The sequence below is a fragment of the Mustela erminea genome, chromosome 15 (genome assembly GCF_009829155.1).
Source record: "Mustela erminea isolate mMusErm1 chromosome 15, mMusErm1.Pri, whole genome shotgun sequence".
Taxonomy (NCBI): Eukaryota; Metazoa; Chordata; class Mammalia; order Carnivora; family Mustelidae; genus Mustela; species Mustela erminea.
Window position 1 is genome coordinate 12,066,665 of NC_045628.1, and position 13,460 is coordinate 12,080,124.

General features: G+C 40.8%; 1 protein-coding gene across 25 annotated transcripts in view; it reads left to right on the top strand.

Annotated features, from left to right (window-relative positions):
- The window catches only part of DOCK9 (dedicator of cytokinesis 9), a 274,885-nt gene that overhangs the window by 216,066 nt on the left and 45,359 nt on the right, over positions 1-13,460 (top strand). For 15 of the 25 annotated variants that reach the window (XM_032314499.1, XM_032314515.1, XM_032314522.1 and 12 more), the window contains exons 36-38: positions 2,477-2,543; positions 4,061-4,108; positions 6,672-6,808. In XM_032314499.1, coding sequence (XP_032170390.1) covers positions 2,477-2,543; positions 4,061-4,108; positions 6,672-6,808 — 252 coding nt within the window. Of the gene's footprint in view, positions 1-2,476; positions 2,544-4,060; positions 4,109-6,671; positions 6,809-7,322; positions 7,367-13,460 lie in introns of all 25 variants that reach the window. The other 10 variants (XM_032314508.1, XM_032314517.1, XM_032314503.1 and 7 more) reach the window with 2 other exon arrangements.

A 13,460-nucleotide genomic window follows, 5' to 3' on the forward strand; every position in this document is an offset into this window, starting at 1 on the left:
TTAGTATCCAGATGGTAGGAACAACATACCTGTCCCTAAAATGCTTCAGGACTGGGTTATTTTTTTATTCTGTCAATTTGTTACTTTAAAGTAGCTTTTAAAAACACAACAAACAAAATAATTTTCCTTGAATGATGACCAAATAGCAAAGCACTGGGCCATTATTCAGGTATTAGGGTTATAAAGTTGAAATTCTGCCCTTAATGACCAAAGTTCTGAACTTTACATCACGGTGATGAATTTTAGCCAGTTTTGTAATTCTGTTTTTCCTTTGCTGAAAGTTTTCCTTAAAATATTTTAAGTTTCAAATAATAAATAAGATCTATAACTAGAACACAACTACTTTTTTAAAGACCAATATTCCAGAAATTTTGCATCCTAATTAAAGTTATCCTTTAAAGGCAGCCCTTTGGAAGGCCATGCACATGATTTAAAAATTCAGTGACCTCTTCAAAACAGTTTTAGAGCTTTTCTTTAAAAAAAAAAAAAAAATTACCTTCAAAGTATCAATTTCCTTCCTTTTATAATTTGAATTTTTGTGTGTGTCAGGTTTAAAAAGTCTTCACCTATCCCCAGAGTCATGAAGATACTCTTCTTTATCCTCTTTAAAATAGTATTATTCAAATTTTCACATTTAAATCTTAGTATCTATCTGGACTTGATTCTTGCGTATGATATGGGGTGGGAGAGAAAATGCCTTCAGAGTAGTTGAGCAGACAGGCAACCAAAGTCAACTGTGTAGCTGTGTAGCTACTCTTTCCCTTTTCCCACATTCAAGGAGCACCTTCTCCGCTTGGGCCCCTCCGTCTCTCATAGAGGTTAGTTGTCTTCCCCCCCCATGCCCCCAGGTCAGTAACCTCAGCCTCAGCCAATAGCCATGAGCAAGGAAAGGCAGCTTGGTGTTCCTTGGCTGGCCAGCCGGCTCTGTCTGATTTGAGCTAGGGTGACCACAGGTGTTTGCAGGTTGGCCCGGAGAGGTCCTCTCATACTCACTTGGCATCTTGGGTGCTCACCCCATGAGGATGGTCAGTCTCAAGTAGCCCGAGTCTGTTCCTCTGGAATCTAAACCAGAATTCCTGAAAGATGGAAGCCCACTGACCCATCCATATTACTGGTCTAATAAACTAAACGTGGCTTTTAAAATCAGGTGTACTTGATTGAAGTCCCCATTCCACCATGATTCTTTAGCCTGATGATGGGGAGAACTGCTTGACTTCTCTGAGCCTTTATTAGCTTATCTATAAATTAGAACACTGTCTCTGATCCTGGTGGCAATTAAGATACGACAAGTGTGCAATCATGAGACCACCTAGCACAGTGCTCATGCATAACAGATTCTCCATGTAGAGCTCATGGCTTCCCCTGCCCCTCACCATTCTGGAGTGAAAAGTCCCTGGCCGAGCACCTTCACGAGCTATCGGCATCGCTGCAGACTGCTCTCATTCTCCTCAGGCCCCCGAATTCAGTGGAATTTCTTCCTGAGAGAAATCTCTTCACCGGTTTTTCAACCTCAGTATAAAATACAAGAACACAAAAATATTTAAGTATCTGGTGGTAGCACTCTTGGGCAAGTTCTAAAAGGTTAAGGGTCACACACACAGAATGATTCCTGTAAATGGACTTGTAGGATTTGACTTTACTGAAAATATGGCCAGTCATCTTGATGCAGAGCAGATGTGCGTGTGACTTCCTCATGGAGACGGCACCACATCATCACGCCGGGAAACAGGAAGTTGCATGTATTGCCTGTTTGGAAGACTATTTGGCAATATCTGTCCATAACATTTGACATGGCTGTTTCACTTCTGAGAATATTTGTCCTATAGGTGTAGTTGGACAAGTGTGCAAACATCCTTATAAAAGAATAGTCTTCAAAGCATAATTTAATGGAGCAGAGCATTAAGGGGGAAAACAAGTAAATGTCTGTTAGTAAGGGACTGGCTAACTCGGTTATACTGCATTCATGGAGAGGAGTATCAGGCATCTTGGAGAAGATTGGAAGAGATGCAAGCTATATTACTGAAATAAAACTCAAAGGAAAAACAGTGTGTGCAGTATGTACACATCCATTTCTGCATGTGTGTGTTAAGAAGAGAGGACTTAGGTACATGCAAGAATTTTCAACAGATTGTTTCCTGGAGAGTGATTCTGTATGAGGCAGAGAGAAAGCCTAACTTGAGATTATTTGCCTACTTGTATTCTTTGAAATCTCTGAGCCACTTAAGGGCACATTATATGTAAGTTAAAATTGTACTATCTAGTGTTAGGTGATGCATGATGAAATTAAAGTTTAAATGCAGCTTCTTGAAATTGAATATGCACATTGTGTCTGTTACCAATAAAGACTGGTCACTGTAGTTGGTTCTTTGATCAGCTATTAAAGAGTTTGAGGGTTTATTCTCCAAAATCTTTCCCCCATCCCCTGCTGTATACAATGCACATCATGATTCTGACCAAATTAATGTTTACTTTCTAGATGCTTTGTTTACGTATTGGAACAAGGCTTCAACGTCTGAACTTATGGATTTTTTTACAATATCTGAGTGAGTAGTTTTGCTTTGCTCTCTGCCTCTTGATTTTTCTTGGCTAATCAAGAGGTGTGAACAATGCTATGGGGTTGAACTAGGAATGTAGTATATTCACATCCACCGTTTTTAAGCTTTTTCTCCTGGACCTGACCTCAACACTTGCTCTTGGGAGCACATGACTCAGTGGCCAGTGACCAACCCTAAATTATTAGATATGTGGTTGTTAGAGATGAGAGCTAACTGCTTATGTGTACAAACTGTCTGAATAAAAGGACACAGTTGATTAACTGAATTGGGTGAATGCTATGTTTCAAAGGTGAGTCTAATGTAGCTTAGGCAGATGTAAATATTGAGACCAAAATAGCTATAATTTTTAAATTTAAGTGAAATCTTACATTTTATCTATATTACCTCCTTTTAACTCTTCAATCATTCCTTTAAGCTCTTTGCTTTAAAAAAAAAAAAAAAAGAAACAACAACAACAACAACAAAAACCTACCACAAATCCACAATCCCCTGTAAAATTTGCTAGGGCCAGGGGCACCTGGGTGGCTCAGTCAGTTAAGCATCCAACTCTTGATCTCAGCTCAGGTCTTGATCTCAGGGTTATGAGTTCAAGCCCTGCATTGGGCTCCACCCTGGGTACAGAGCGTACTTTAAAAAAAAAATCGCTGGGGCCAAATGATTTTCCAAATCCAAAATTTTTTAGATTTTTAGAAAATATACATAGAGAATATATTCTGTAACATCCCAGCAAGGTCTTAGACCCCCCACAATCAAACACATTATTGTTTCCACAGAACTATGATTGTTCATAACAACTGGATAAATTATAACTGTAAATAGCTTTATTTCTGGTAATTGGGGTCATGGTTTTGCTGCCAAATATATTTTCCTATACTCGGGCGAAAACCTGTAATCGGAGCTTTTTGCATTTTGAATTACGGTCTTGGTTCCTAGTCATGATCATTCTCTCTACTAAGTTACAAGTGGGAGAGATTGATGAGATTCCGCACCACAAGAACTTACTGGACGTTATTGTAACAACTTCTTATTAAATACATGATTTTTAAAAAAATCAACATTGTGGATATATTAAAACCAACCCAAAAATCAGACACTTGATGTCTGTAAGGGACCAGTCCATTTAGAAAAGCCAAAAGAGGGAGCTCCTTGCCCGGATTGAATGAGGACACATAAGCAGCTGGGAGAGTGCCCCAGTCCTGTGCCTTCCCCAGTGCCTGTGCTGAGGCAGACAGAATCGGGGGGCAGTCCTGTTTGTCCCAGGCCTCCCCAGTGGCTTCACCGCCCAGCACAGTACCGACAGCCCAGCATGGTACCTCCCCTCTAGGTTAGTGATTTTCTCTGGGTGAGAAAGAGCCTCCCAAGAATTTCTGAATACCAGAAGTAAGAGGCTACTGGTAGATGTAAGGTTTATTGAATGTGCTGTTGCTGATGGGTTGAAATAAAGCAATGTATTGGAAACCATTTTCTTTTCCTGTTTCCCTAATAACTTTTCATCCTGTCTGCAGAGTCTGCTTACACCAGTTCCAGTACATGGGGAAGCGATATATAGCCAGGTACTGTGGGGGTTTGGCTCGAATATGTATTCTCTGTATTACTTGGCTCTGAATGTGTGGAAATTGTCATCCGTGATGATTGGCAGTTGGAATTCTCATAAACAGCCGCGATGTCTTTGGACTGCTACCGTCAAATCTGGTGGCATCTTTTGCCTGCATTCCCACACTCCTTCTGTCTCATTTTGCCTCTTGCATATCTCTTGGAAGGATTTCCCTCTGTGGCCTGCTGCTTCACTGGTGTGCTTCCTTCCAAATACACCCCCGTGTTCTGTTCCTTCCCGTCCCCTTTCTCTTTCTTCTCCCAGCTCCCCCAGGTGTGTCTTCTCGCTCTTTCTCCTCCTCCAGTGGTTTTGCTTCCCCTGTTTGACTTTCAGAGGTCACTTTTTACCATTCCTTCTCCTAGCTACAAAGATAATAATTTCTCACATAACCATTTTTCGTTTCTTCTTCATGAAGGAAGGCTCTCAGTTCATCTCAGATTTGTTCAAATTTCCTTAAAAACTGTCTCTGCAACGGAGCCTTTTCTCCTCAGTCCACATAAGCTGTCCATGCCCTGCTCTTATCTGACCAGAACTCTCGATTGAGTTTCATACATCTTCACGGCCCTGCCCCACACCATACTCTCAGATCCATGCTGAGTTCGAGGGGAGCCGGAACCTCATTGCGAGGGGCACGCAAGCCTCTCTTTCCTGGAGGCATTTCTTCAGAGCACATCTTTTCCTTACCACGTTCCCACTCCTGCTCTGCGGCTGCTCAGCGCATCGGTATCTGTTTTGTCCGTGTTGTGTGTCCCGTGATAATGTATTTACAGGGTTGGTCTAAGTATCCTATTTTTCCATTGTGATTGTTTGCTTATAAGTAAACACATTTATATTTTAGGACAACTTTAAAATTCAGTAGTGATTGAGTTTTTTCTCTATAATTCTGTTTTACAGCAGTGAAACAGGAGAGAGATTTTTAAGATTATTTGAATGTGGAGATTTTTACTTTTTATGTTAACATTGTTCTTTTCTTGGGATATTTGAGACATTTGCAGAATTATGTTTCATGTTCAATAAGAGTTTGTGGGTTTTTTTTTTTTAAAGAGTAAATTTAGAGAGAGTATTTTACACTTTCATCCTATTCGTATTTATTTTTAACTGAAACGCGGTGGCACTTGAAGTTCTCTCATTTTAACTGTTATTTTTTATCGTAACAGTCAATTATAACATTTGCACTTTTGAGTACCAAATGCAAGTATATACAAGGTGACCTTATACAGTAACACCTCACAATCGGACTTTACTCCCTTTGACTCTGCCCCATGGACCTGGGGATGTGGTATATTGTAACCGGAAGGCACTGTGACCAGCAAGCTTCCCAGCCTTCTCACGGTAACTGTCACCCACAGCACAAGTTGGCATTTGGAGAGCATTGTGCAAATTAGGGTGATGTGCCGCAGAGCTGAACATGGTGCCTGTGGGAAGCTGAAGGTTTCTGCCCAACAAAATATTTTAGAATTGGGTCTTGTCTAACTGTGAACTTATTTTTTTTTTTAATGGCTATAAATTTAATTAAAAAAATCTTCCGACTTTATAAGCACCCTGTATATATTTGCATGTAAAAGTGTGCTTTCTTGGGCTATCCTAAAAACGGATGGGCATAGGAATGCGGGCGTGGAAGGTGGTGTTGCTTGTTAGGTGTGTTGTGGAAAGATGTGCCCTGCTTCATAGAAAATTCCTTTGGTTTCTGCTCCATGTGACAAAGATCCTGAGCGGAGTCTGAACGCTGTCAGTGTGTGCCCTCCGTGGCAGTCCCAGCTGAGGAATACTGCGTCTTCTCATTGTGTCCCTCTGAAATCACCCAGCAGCATGTTGCCCGATGACAGTCCATGCATGTTCTAGAACTCCTGTTCTCCTCCACACAATAACACAATGAGGGAGACGGTTGGCTACGGGCCGGGGACAGGTGTCATTCCAGCACGGGTCTCATTTTTCATCTGCTCTGGTGATGGTACACAGTAGGAAGTTAGCTGTATGATTGCTAACCCAGATCACTTTTCTATTTTCTTTACTTGACTGCTGACAAGTTTAACAAAGTGTGTGGCTCTCCTTCCTGCCTGGGTAAGAATAAAGGTGTTAAAACCGCCTCACAGAATCCCTCTCATTGCATGTTTGTTCTCTGTTTCTTCCAATGCATTGTTTTCTTTTTAAAAAAATTTTTTTTTTGCTCTTTAATAACATGTATAATCTGAAAATATTCATGGTGTTTAGCAGTTTCCGAACGCTAACCTTTAGCGCCACGTCGGACTGATGCTCTGACTTTTAAAAAGCAGCATCTCTAAAGTACATTCCAAAACTGAAAAGTTCCCTGCTTTAGCTTGCTTTTTGCTTCTTCATCATCAGGTGCTTTGCTATGAACTCAGTTAAGAGCTGCCGCCTGTGTGTGCGTCTCAGGCCACGCTGCTCTGGTTGGCGTGTGGCCGGTCCCCTTGTGCTGTGTCCTGGCCTCACTAACCCTGCTCGTCTCGCTGCGGTGTAACAAGTCTAACTTTTGCTTCTATCCCATTTCACTCATGTTGCAGGAACCAGGAGGGGTTGGGACCCATAGTTCATGATCGAAAATCTCAGACATTGCCTGTTTCCCGTAACAGAACAGGAATGATGCATGCCAGATTGCAGCAGCTGGGCAGCCTGGATAACTCTCTCACTTTTAACCACAGTAAGTCCCATGACATACCATCGTAACAGCCAGCCATCTCATGTGACATCTCAGAGGGGAGAGCCCCAGGCCGCACCACACCACATCACCAACCTGACTTTTCTTCCAGCTCAGAGCAAGTGGGATGAAGAGCTCATGGCGAAATTCCCTTCTTTGGAGGAGAGTGACACAATGTGGAACATGGTCAGCTACGGCACCAGACCTAAAAGCCTGGACCCTTTGTCCCAACCCCCTCCCTTCAGTATTTTTAACGTAAACATTTTGACAGCCAAACATTCTCTGATATCTTTAATTGAATATTTGGATTTTCCGTGCGCAAGTCCTGGGGACATCTGGGACAGGTTCCTTTCGTTCTTCCGAGGCCATGCGTGTAATTGATCAAGTGTCCACATTCTGACATTCCAGCTTTGAATGTATGTTACTCCTTAAACTGCTGTGAAAACATAAAGCCCATGAATCAATTTGTGAGGGTGTGGAAAAGCCAATAACAAAGTGACTTTTTCTGTGTTTTCAGTGTGAGAAAGATATCAAGTGTGCTTGGAATTTCTGTAGACAATGGTAAGATTTAATCAGGTTGAAGTCTGCTTATGAGGCCGCTTCACTTGCAAGCCGAGACCTTTTTGTTCATCTTGCCTTCCTAACTTTGGGGCTTTCTAACTTCACAGTAGAGATTCTACCTACCAAAAAGTAGGAGCATATTTTTAATTTACATTTTTCATATCACCAGAGGAGACATGACATCATGTACTGTTTCTAGAAACTTAAGTGTTACATCTCCTTAAAAGTTTTCTCAAAGCAGGAAACCTAAAAGACATCAGCCATGCAGCATTTTAAAAATGAATGCCATCATTTATAATAGATACCATTTCTGTTAGTGTTGTGTTCTCTGAATTATTTCATCTTTTCTCCAAGCATAACATAGCTAGTTACTGTTTTACATATACAATTACTTGTTCTTATGCCAAGTAATGCCTTTAATGTATAGCTATTAATATCTTCCCATCATTTCTAATCATAAGAATTCCACTCACTGTGATCTTCCTACCTCTTTCTTTAAATAGGCTGGGAGTAAAGACAATATTCCCAAATGCTTTAAAATGGTAATAGTTCAGAGTAAGAAGGCTGAGGCATCAAAATACAGCAGCTGCCTACTCTTCCACCCCAAAGTTCAACCTAATGGGTATAGACCCTCTTTATAAAATTCTAAGCTTAATTTAGATCAGTATGACATTTGCCTGCCACACACGAATGGATGTTCATGACACATCTCAGGCTCCAATACTGGATTTTTCCACATCTTGTCTGTTAGGGCTTTTTCTAGCTCTGCAGGCAAGGGGTTGACACAAACAAAAAAAGTTTTGGTGTTTTTAGTTTTCATTTCCTATTAAGCAAACAGAAATTAAATTCTCATGGTTCTGCAGGACTTGCCACACTGCCCCTGCCCAGACAGTTTATAACACAGGCATTACCTCTCCGTCAGTTAGAATAAATACCTAAACTTTAAAGCACTTAAAAAAAAAATCAGTAGACTGAGTCCCCCACTCCAAAGATAATCATGTAGGAAACAGAAAATAAACAAAAGTAAAATGAGTGATCAACACATGAGTGTATAACCTTAACCTACCAAGACAGACAGCCACTCCTCCCGCTGCAAACAGATTTTGCAATGGTGGCTTGAACTGGAGGAGAGAGGCAGCTGGCTATGTTTTGCAGCCAAGCAGCATATTGTGAACATGGTTGACTCCCATTCTCTCTTCCGGCTACCCACAGAGAGCCCATCCTTCCTGCCTCTCTCCTCTTTCCTCCTGGAGTTTTTGCTCTAGTCAGTTTTCAGTGACACCATCCTCAATCAGCGTTTCTCCTTCTGCCTTCTCGAGAAACAGTGTGTAGCTGATTTCTTTTAGCCTCCTGTCTGCTCATCCCAAATTGGTTCTGGTGTCTCACAGTCCTTGCATCTTCTCCTGGAACTCGGTCTCCATTTATAAGTCTGATGATGTATCTGGGGGGCTTCAGCCTTTTTGAGCTCCAGATTGTCCGTGTGCCCAGAAGCCACAGAGAAGGCAGGACATACTGTATGTATACATGTGTATATGTGTGAGCATATATATGTATGTATACATATGTGATTTCTTTACACCAGTACCGAGATATTTTATGGGAAATTTGTAGTCATATATGTCTTTCTTAAAAAAGTCCTCTTTAACAATGAATACAGTACCTTCTGTTGGACCAACCAATATGACATAAATCCAGCATGTGAGAGGTTTGCAGGATGCCGGAGTCTAACATTTATTTGCGAATTTATTTTAGAAAAGAAAAAAAATAGGAAGAGGGCCCCCTCCCTATAAATACCACCTGCATTTTTTGTTTTTAGTTTCAGAGGAAAGGCTTTGTCAGGCCTCATCCTGACCACCTGGGGGCAGCAGAGGACTGCCAGAAATTTAATCCAGTGGCGTCCAAGTTTTAAGCCCCCCATTAGGACATGGGAAAAGACACCATGTGCACCTTACATGTAACCATGGTGGGGTCTTATCTTTACTCTTGGATTTTGACAGGAAATAATGAAAATGATAAGTTCCACTGTGTCCAAATAGCCTTCACTATTCAAAAACACTCAGAAGATAGAGGTTCATTATGTTTGGGTCATTACCCAGGTACGTGAAAAGTAAATGTTTACAACATTAAGACATTGACCTTTTTATTGTAAAGTGCATCCTGTTGTGTATCAACAGAAGCTATTTGTGTCAAATGGAAAATTGAAAGTGAGAGCTACCTGTAGAATATTTTACATAAACCATGCTGTTGGGAGGGAAGCTAAGTCAGACGTGTTTGTAAGTAAGTGATACGTGTGCAGAACACATAAGATAACATTTTGCATTTACTTTGCTGTTATATATTGCTCTAGGAATATATTAAATTCATTTGCATGATAATTCCTATTTCCTGCTGGTACGGTAGGGCGAAAAGCTAGACAAGAGGTAGAAACACTTAAAGAAAACCTGCATTTGGTATAAGAGAGAGTTCAAGGTCACTGGATTAAGTTGCAGAGAATGTGATTTCAGGTCATTATGGAAAAGCGTTTTCTAACTGAATTGCCCATTAGCTACTGTGGGCACTGGGAGTTGGAGGTGTGGAAACAGACTGGTTGAGGACCCCCGGGGGAGATTGTTCAGGTCTCTTAAACGTCACACTGGGAGGTGAAGAGTTAGATGAGATGGTTTATAAGACCACATCTAATTCTGAAATTCTTTGCTATCTATGAAGTGCAAGCAAGACAATGAGTATCAGTGATCATTAAATTCCCTTACTGTGTATAATACTGAATTTACAGGAAAAGCACAGAGAACACATGTATTCTTTGAAGTAAGATTACTGTTTTGCAGGTTTTAAGCATGACAATATATCTCTTAAAATGGGTAAAAAGTCGACTTAGATGCTTTAAAAGTATATACTCAAGACAGTAAATGAAATGTTTGTGAAGTCACTTTTTTTTTTATTCTGAAGCAGGTTTCTTTGATTTAGAAATACATTTTTGCATGTTTCCTAGCATTTCCGTTATCAGGCTATAACTTGGAGTTATAACTGACCTACCTCACACCTGTGCCTTGCATATTCCATTCAATATGACAGTCAGTCATTGTTACTTCTTGCAATTGATGGGGTTTCAGAACTGAGAAAGTCTGGCACGATGCCTCTTTAAAGTCAGGAAATGTTTAGGGGTGCCTGGGTGGCTCAGTGGGTTAAACCTCTGCCTTCAACTCAGGTCATGATCCCAAAGTCCTGGGATCGAGCCCCACATCGGGCTCTCTGCTCAGCGGGAAGCCTGCTTCCCCCACCCTCTGCCTGCCTCTCTGCCTACTTGTGATCTCTGTCAAATAAATAAGTAAAATCTTTAAAAAAAAAAAAAAAAGTCAGGACATGTTTACATTCTTAATAACCTTAAAAAGGACTTTAAATTACAATGCATGCTTAAACCAACTGTTTCCACAGTCTGGGCTATATATCCCATACGAGGTACTATTTCCAGACACAGCTGAACATTAGATTGAGGTTTTCTTCAGAGAAGAGAAAGCAGATGGCATCACCATTTCCTCAGGTATAAACTCTGAGATTATAGACTCATTCCACAAATCATTTTTGAGCATATTAGGGTTTTTGTATGAGTCAGAGGACAGAAAGCAAATCACATCATTTTTGCCTTGGAATATTATTCCTTATTCTACTGTCTACTTTTTGCTCATTTGTGAAGAAAATATTTTTAACAATAAAAGTGGGATGGAGATGAACAAATAGATAATAACGTAGAGGTTGATCAGTCTGATAGTTTGCAAAAGTATATGTAGTTAGTAAAGGCTGCAGACCATGAATTAATATATCTAGGGGGCTAGGTCTTCCATGTTTGGGGCCTTCTTTTAGCAAGAAGATTTCATATCATTCAGTAGCATTTACTTTGTTCTCACATTTCTCACAAAATGTATTATTTTTCTGGATTCAGATTATGTGGGCCAGAGGGGGGAAAAAAATAAAAATAAGGGTAAAGGCACCTGTTGAAAAGAAAGTGCCTCCTGTTAGAATATGTATCTGACTTCAAGCCCAAACGTCCTCTGGCATTTGGAAAAGGCAAGTGTTTTTGTCCCTCGCACCACATCCCCTCTGACGGCCTGGCAGTGGGGAGGGGGAGACTGTTTCCAGATGTGGTCAGCGTTATTCAGTCAAGCTGTTCTAGTAACAGGAGTTTATTAAACAGAGTAAGGTTCATTAAGACTAACGTAACAGATGACATTAGGGAAAAAAGTCTCATCCTTTGCTTCTGTGTGTTTAGAAGACTTGGGGATTTTAGAATAAATCATTTATCAGAGTTATAACAGAATGAAAATTGTGTCCATGTGAGCAGTGAATCCCATCGACACCAAAGCAATCCATGATGTATGTGCCAAAGACGGCACATCGGGGAAGTCCTTCTCCTCCCTCTGATCAGCCTCGCTGAAGGTGGTCTGTCAGGGCCCTGTGCCTCAAGGCACCACGGTTCCGTAGGGGAAATCAGTAGGCTTAACAGCATTCCTTACTTGCCCTGGTGAGAATCTGCTTCATCAGCTTCAAAGAGTTGCTGACCGATACTTGAAGAAATTGCATTTTCTCTTAAGATGCCTTTTTGGATGTACCAAGTCAGTTTCATTTTCCTGGGTTGGCCTGTAACATGGCGACCAAGGACTAAAGCCTTGCCTCGTGCACAGCTTAGTTTCAGGCATTGAGACGAGCAGTTTCCATGGGAGTATCCCTCGGTGAACTGTCCATGCAGTTAGACAACTTAGACAACCTCTCCACACTGTCCTTTATTTTTGGGGACTTTACTAACACTGGCTCAGGAATATTGCTGACTTTTTTGAGATAGGAGTTTAAGGAGAAGCAAAATTATAGCCAGTTGTGGCTCAGCTGGATCATTTCTTTGATTATTCGATGTTTCAGACACAGGCAGACAGATTTCTATATGAATCCATGATCCTTAAGGAAATGAGATACACAACGTCAACACTCAGAGTCTAAGAGCTTGGAGAAATTTTGTCATTGTCATGTTTCCATACATATATACATAATTACATAAAAACTTCATTAGTGTGGCCATTGATTCTGTCTTTTAAAACAACACATTGCCAAGTTCCAGTCCTGAATGGGTCCAGACCTTTCAGCTGAAATTAAATGGTGTGGAAATTCTTCAGTGTATAGGCAATTGTGTCTATAATGATCACACCTGCATACATTGCCTTTCCAGAAAAAGAAAACGTCAGTTCTTTGCCAAGAAAAATATTAAAATCATCACCAAAACAAGTTCCTTATGTGATTTCCCCTGACCATAAAACTTCAGCAGCCCCCAAAGGGTCTTTTTGACCTGCGATAATTTTGGTTGGTCTAATAAAAGGTGCTATATTCCCCCACACTCCCCCGCCCCGGGTTTGTGATCACTTAGCCATAATTAACAATCTGTTTTCCTCTTTCACCATTTCTGATCTTACCAAACAAACCATGCCGAACAAGGGGATGCCCTGGCTTACAATGGCAGTGCAGTGAAATTAGTACCAAGGTGCATCCATCTCTCTGTCTCGGGGAGACCTCTTACTAGAGAAGCAAACACAGAAAGAACTAGCATGGTGCTTGGTGTTACAGAGCCCCTCTCAAGGCACACTGACTCTCTTGCAGTGTGAAAATCATGCAGTTCACAGACAGAAACCTTCAGCACTGCCTTTGTAGAGCAGCACTGGGTGAAAGCACGTGATGGTGTTTTTAGCCTATTTTAAGAGCAATGCAGCAGCTTGGAAAACCTTTCATAGTCTTCTGAAAATCACTTTGTAACTCTGACATTTATCAAAGTAAGAATAACATCATGCAAGGTATATTGTCCTAATAATACGTACTGTGATACAGTGACCTGGATAAGGAATTTGGAGTGTAGTTTCTGGGTTTCTTTGGGGTTTTTTTTCCCCCCATTACTGGCCTCAAGAAAATCCTCTAGGTTTTCTCTACTTCATTTTCCTGATCTGTATAGAAAATGTCCTGCTCTTTGGATTATAAAGAAAATTATCTACATAGTAAGTGTTGATTTATGTTTGCTCCTTGGAGTAGGACATTGTATGACGTTTCATTATATTGCCATCTT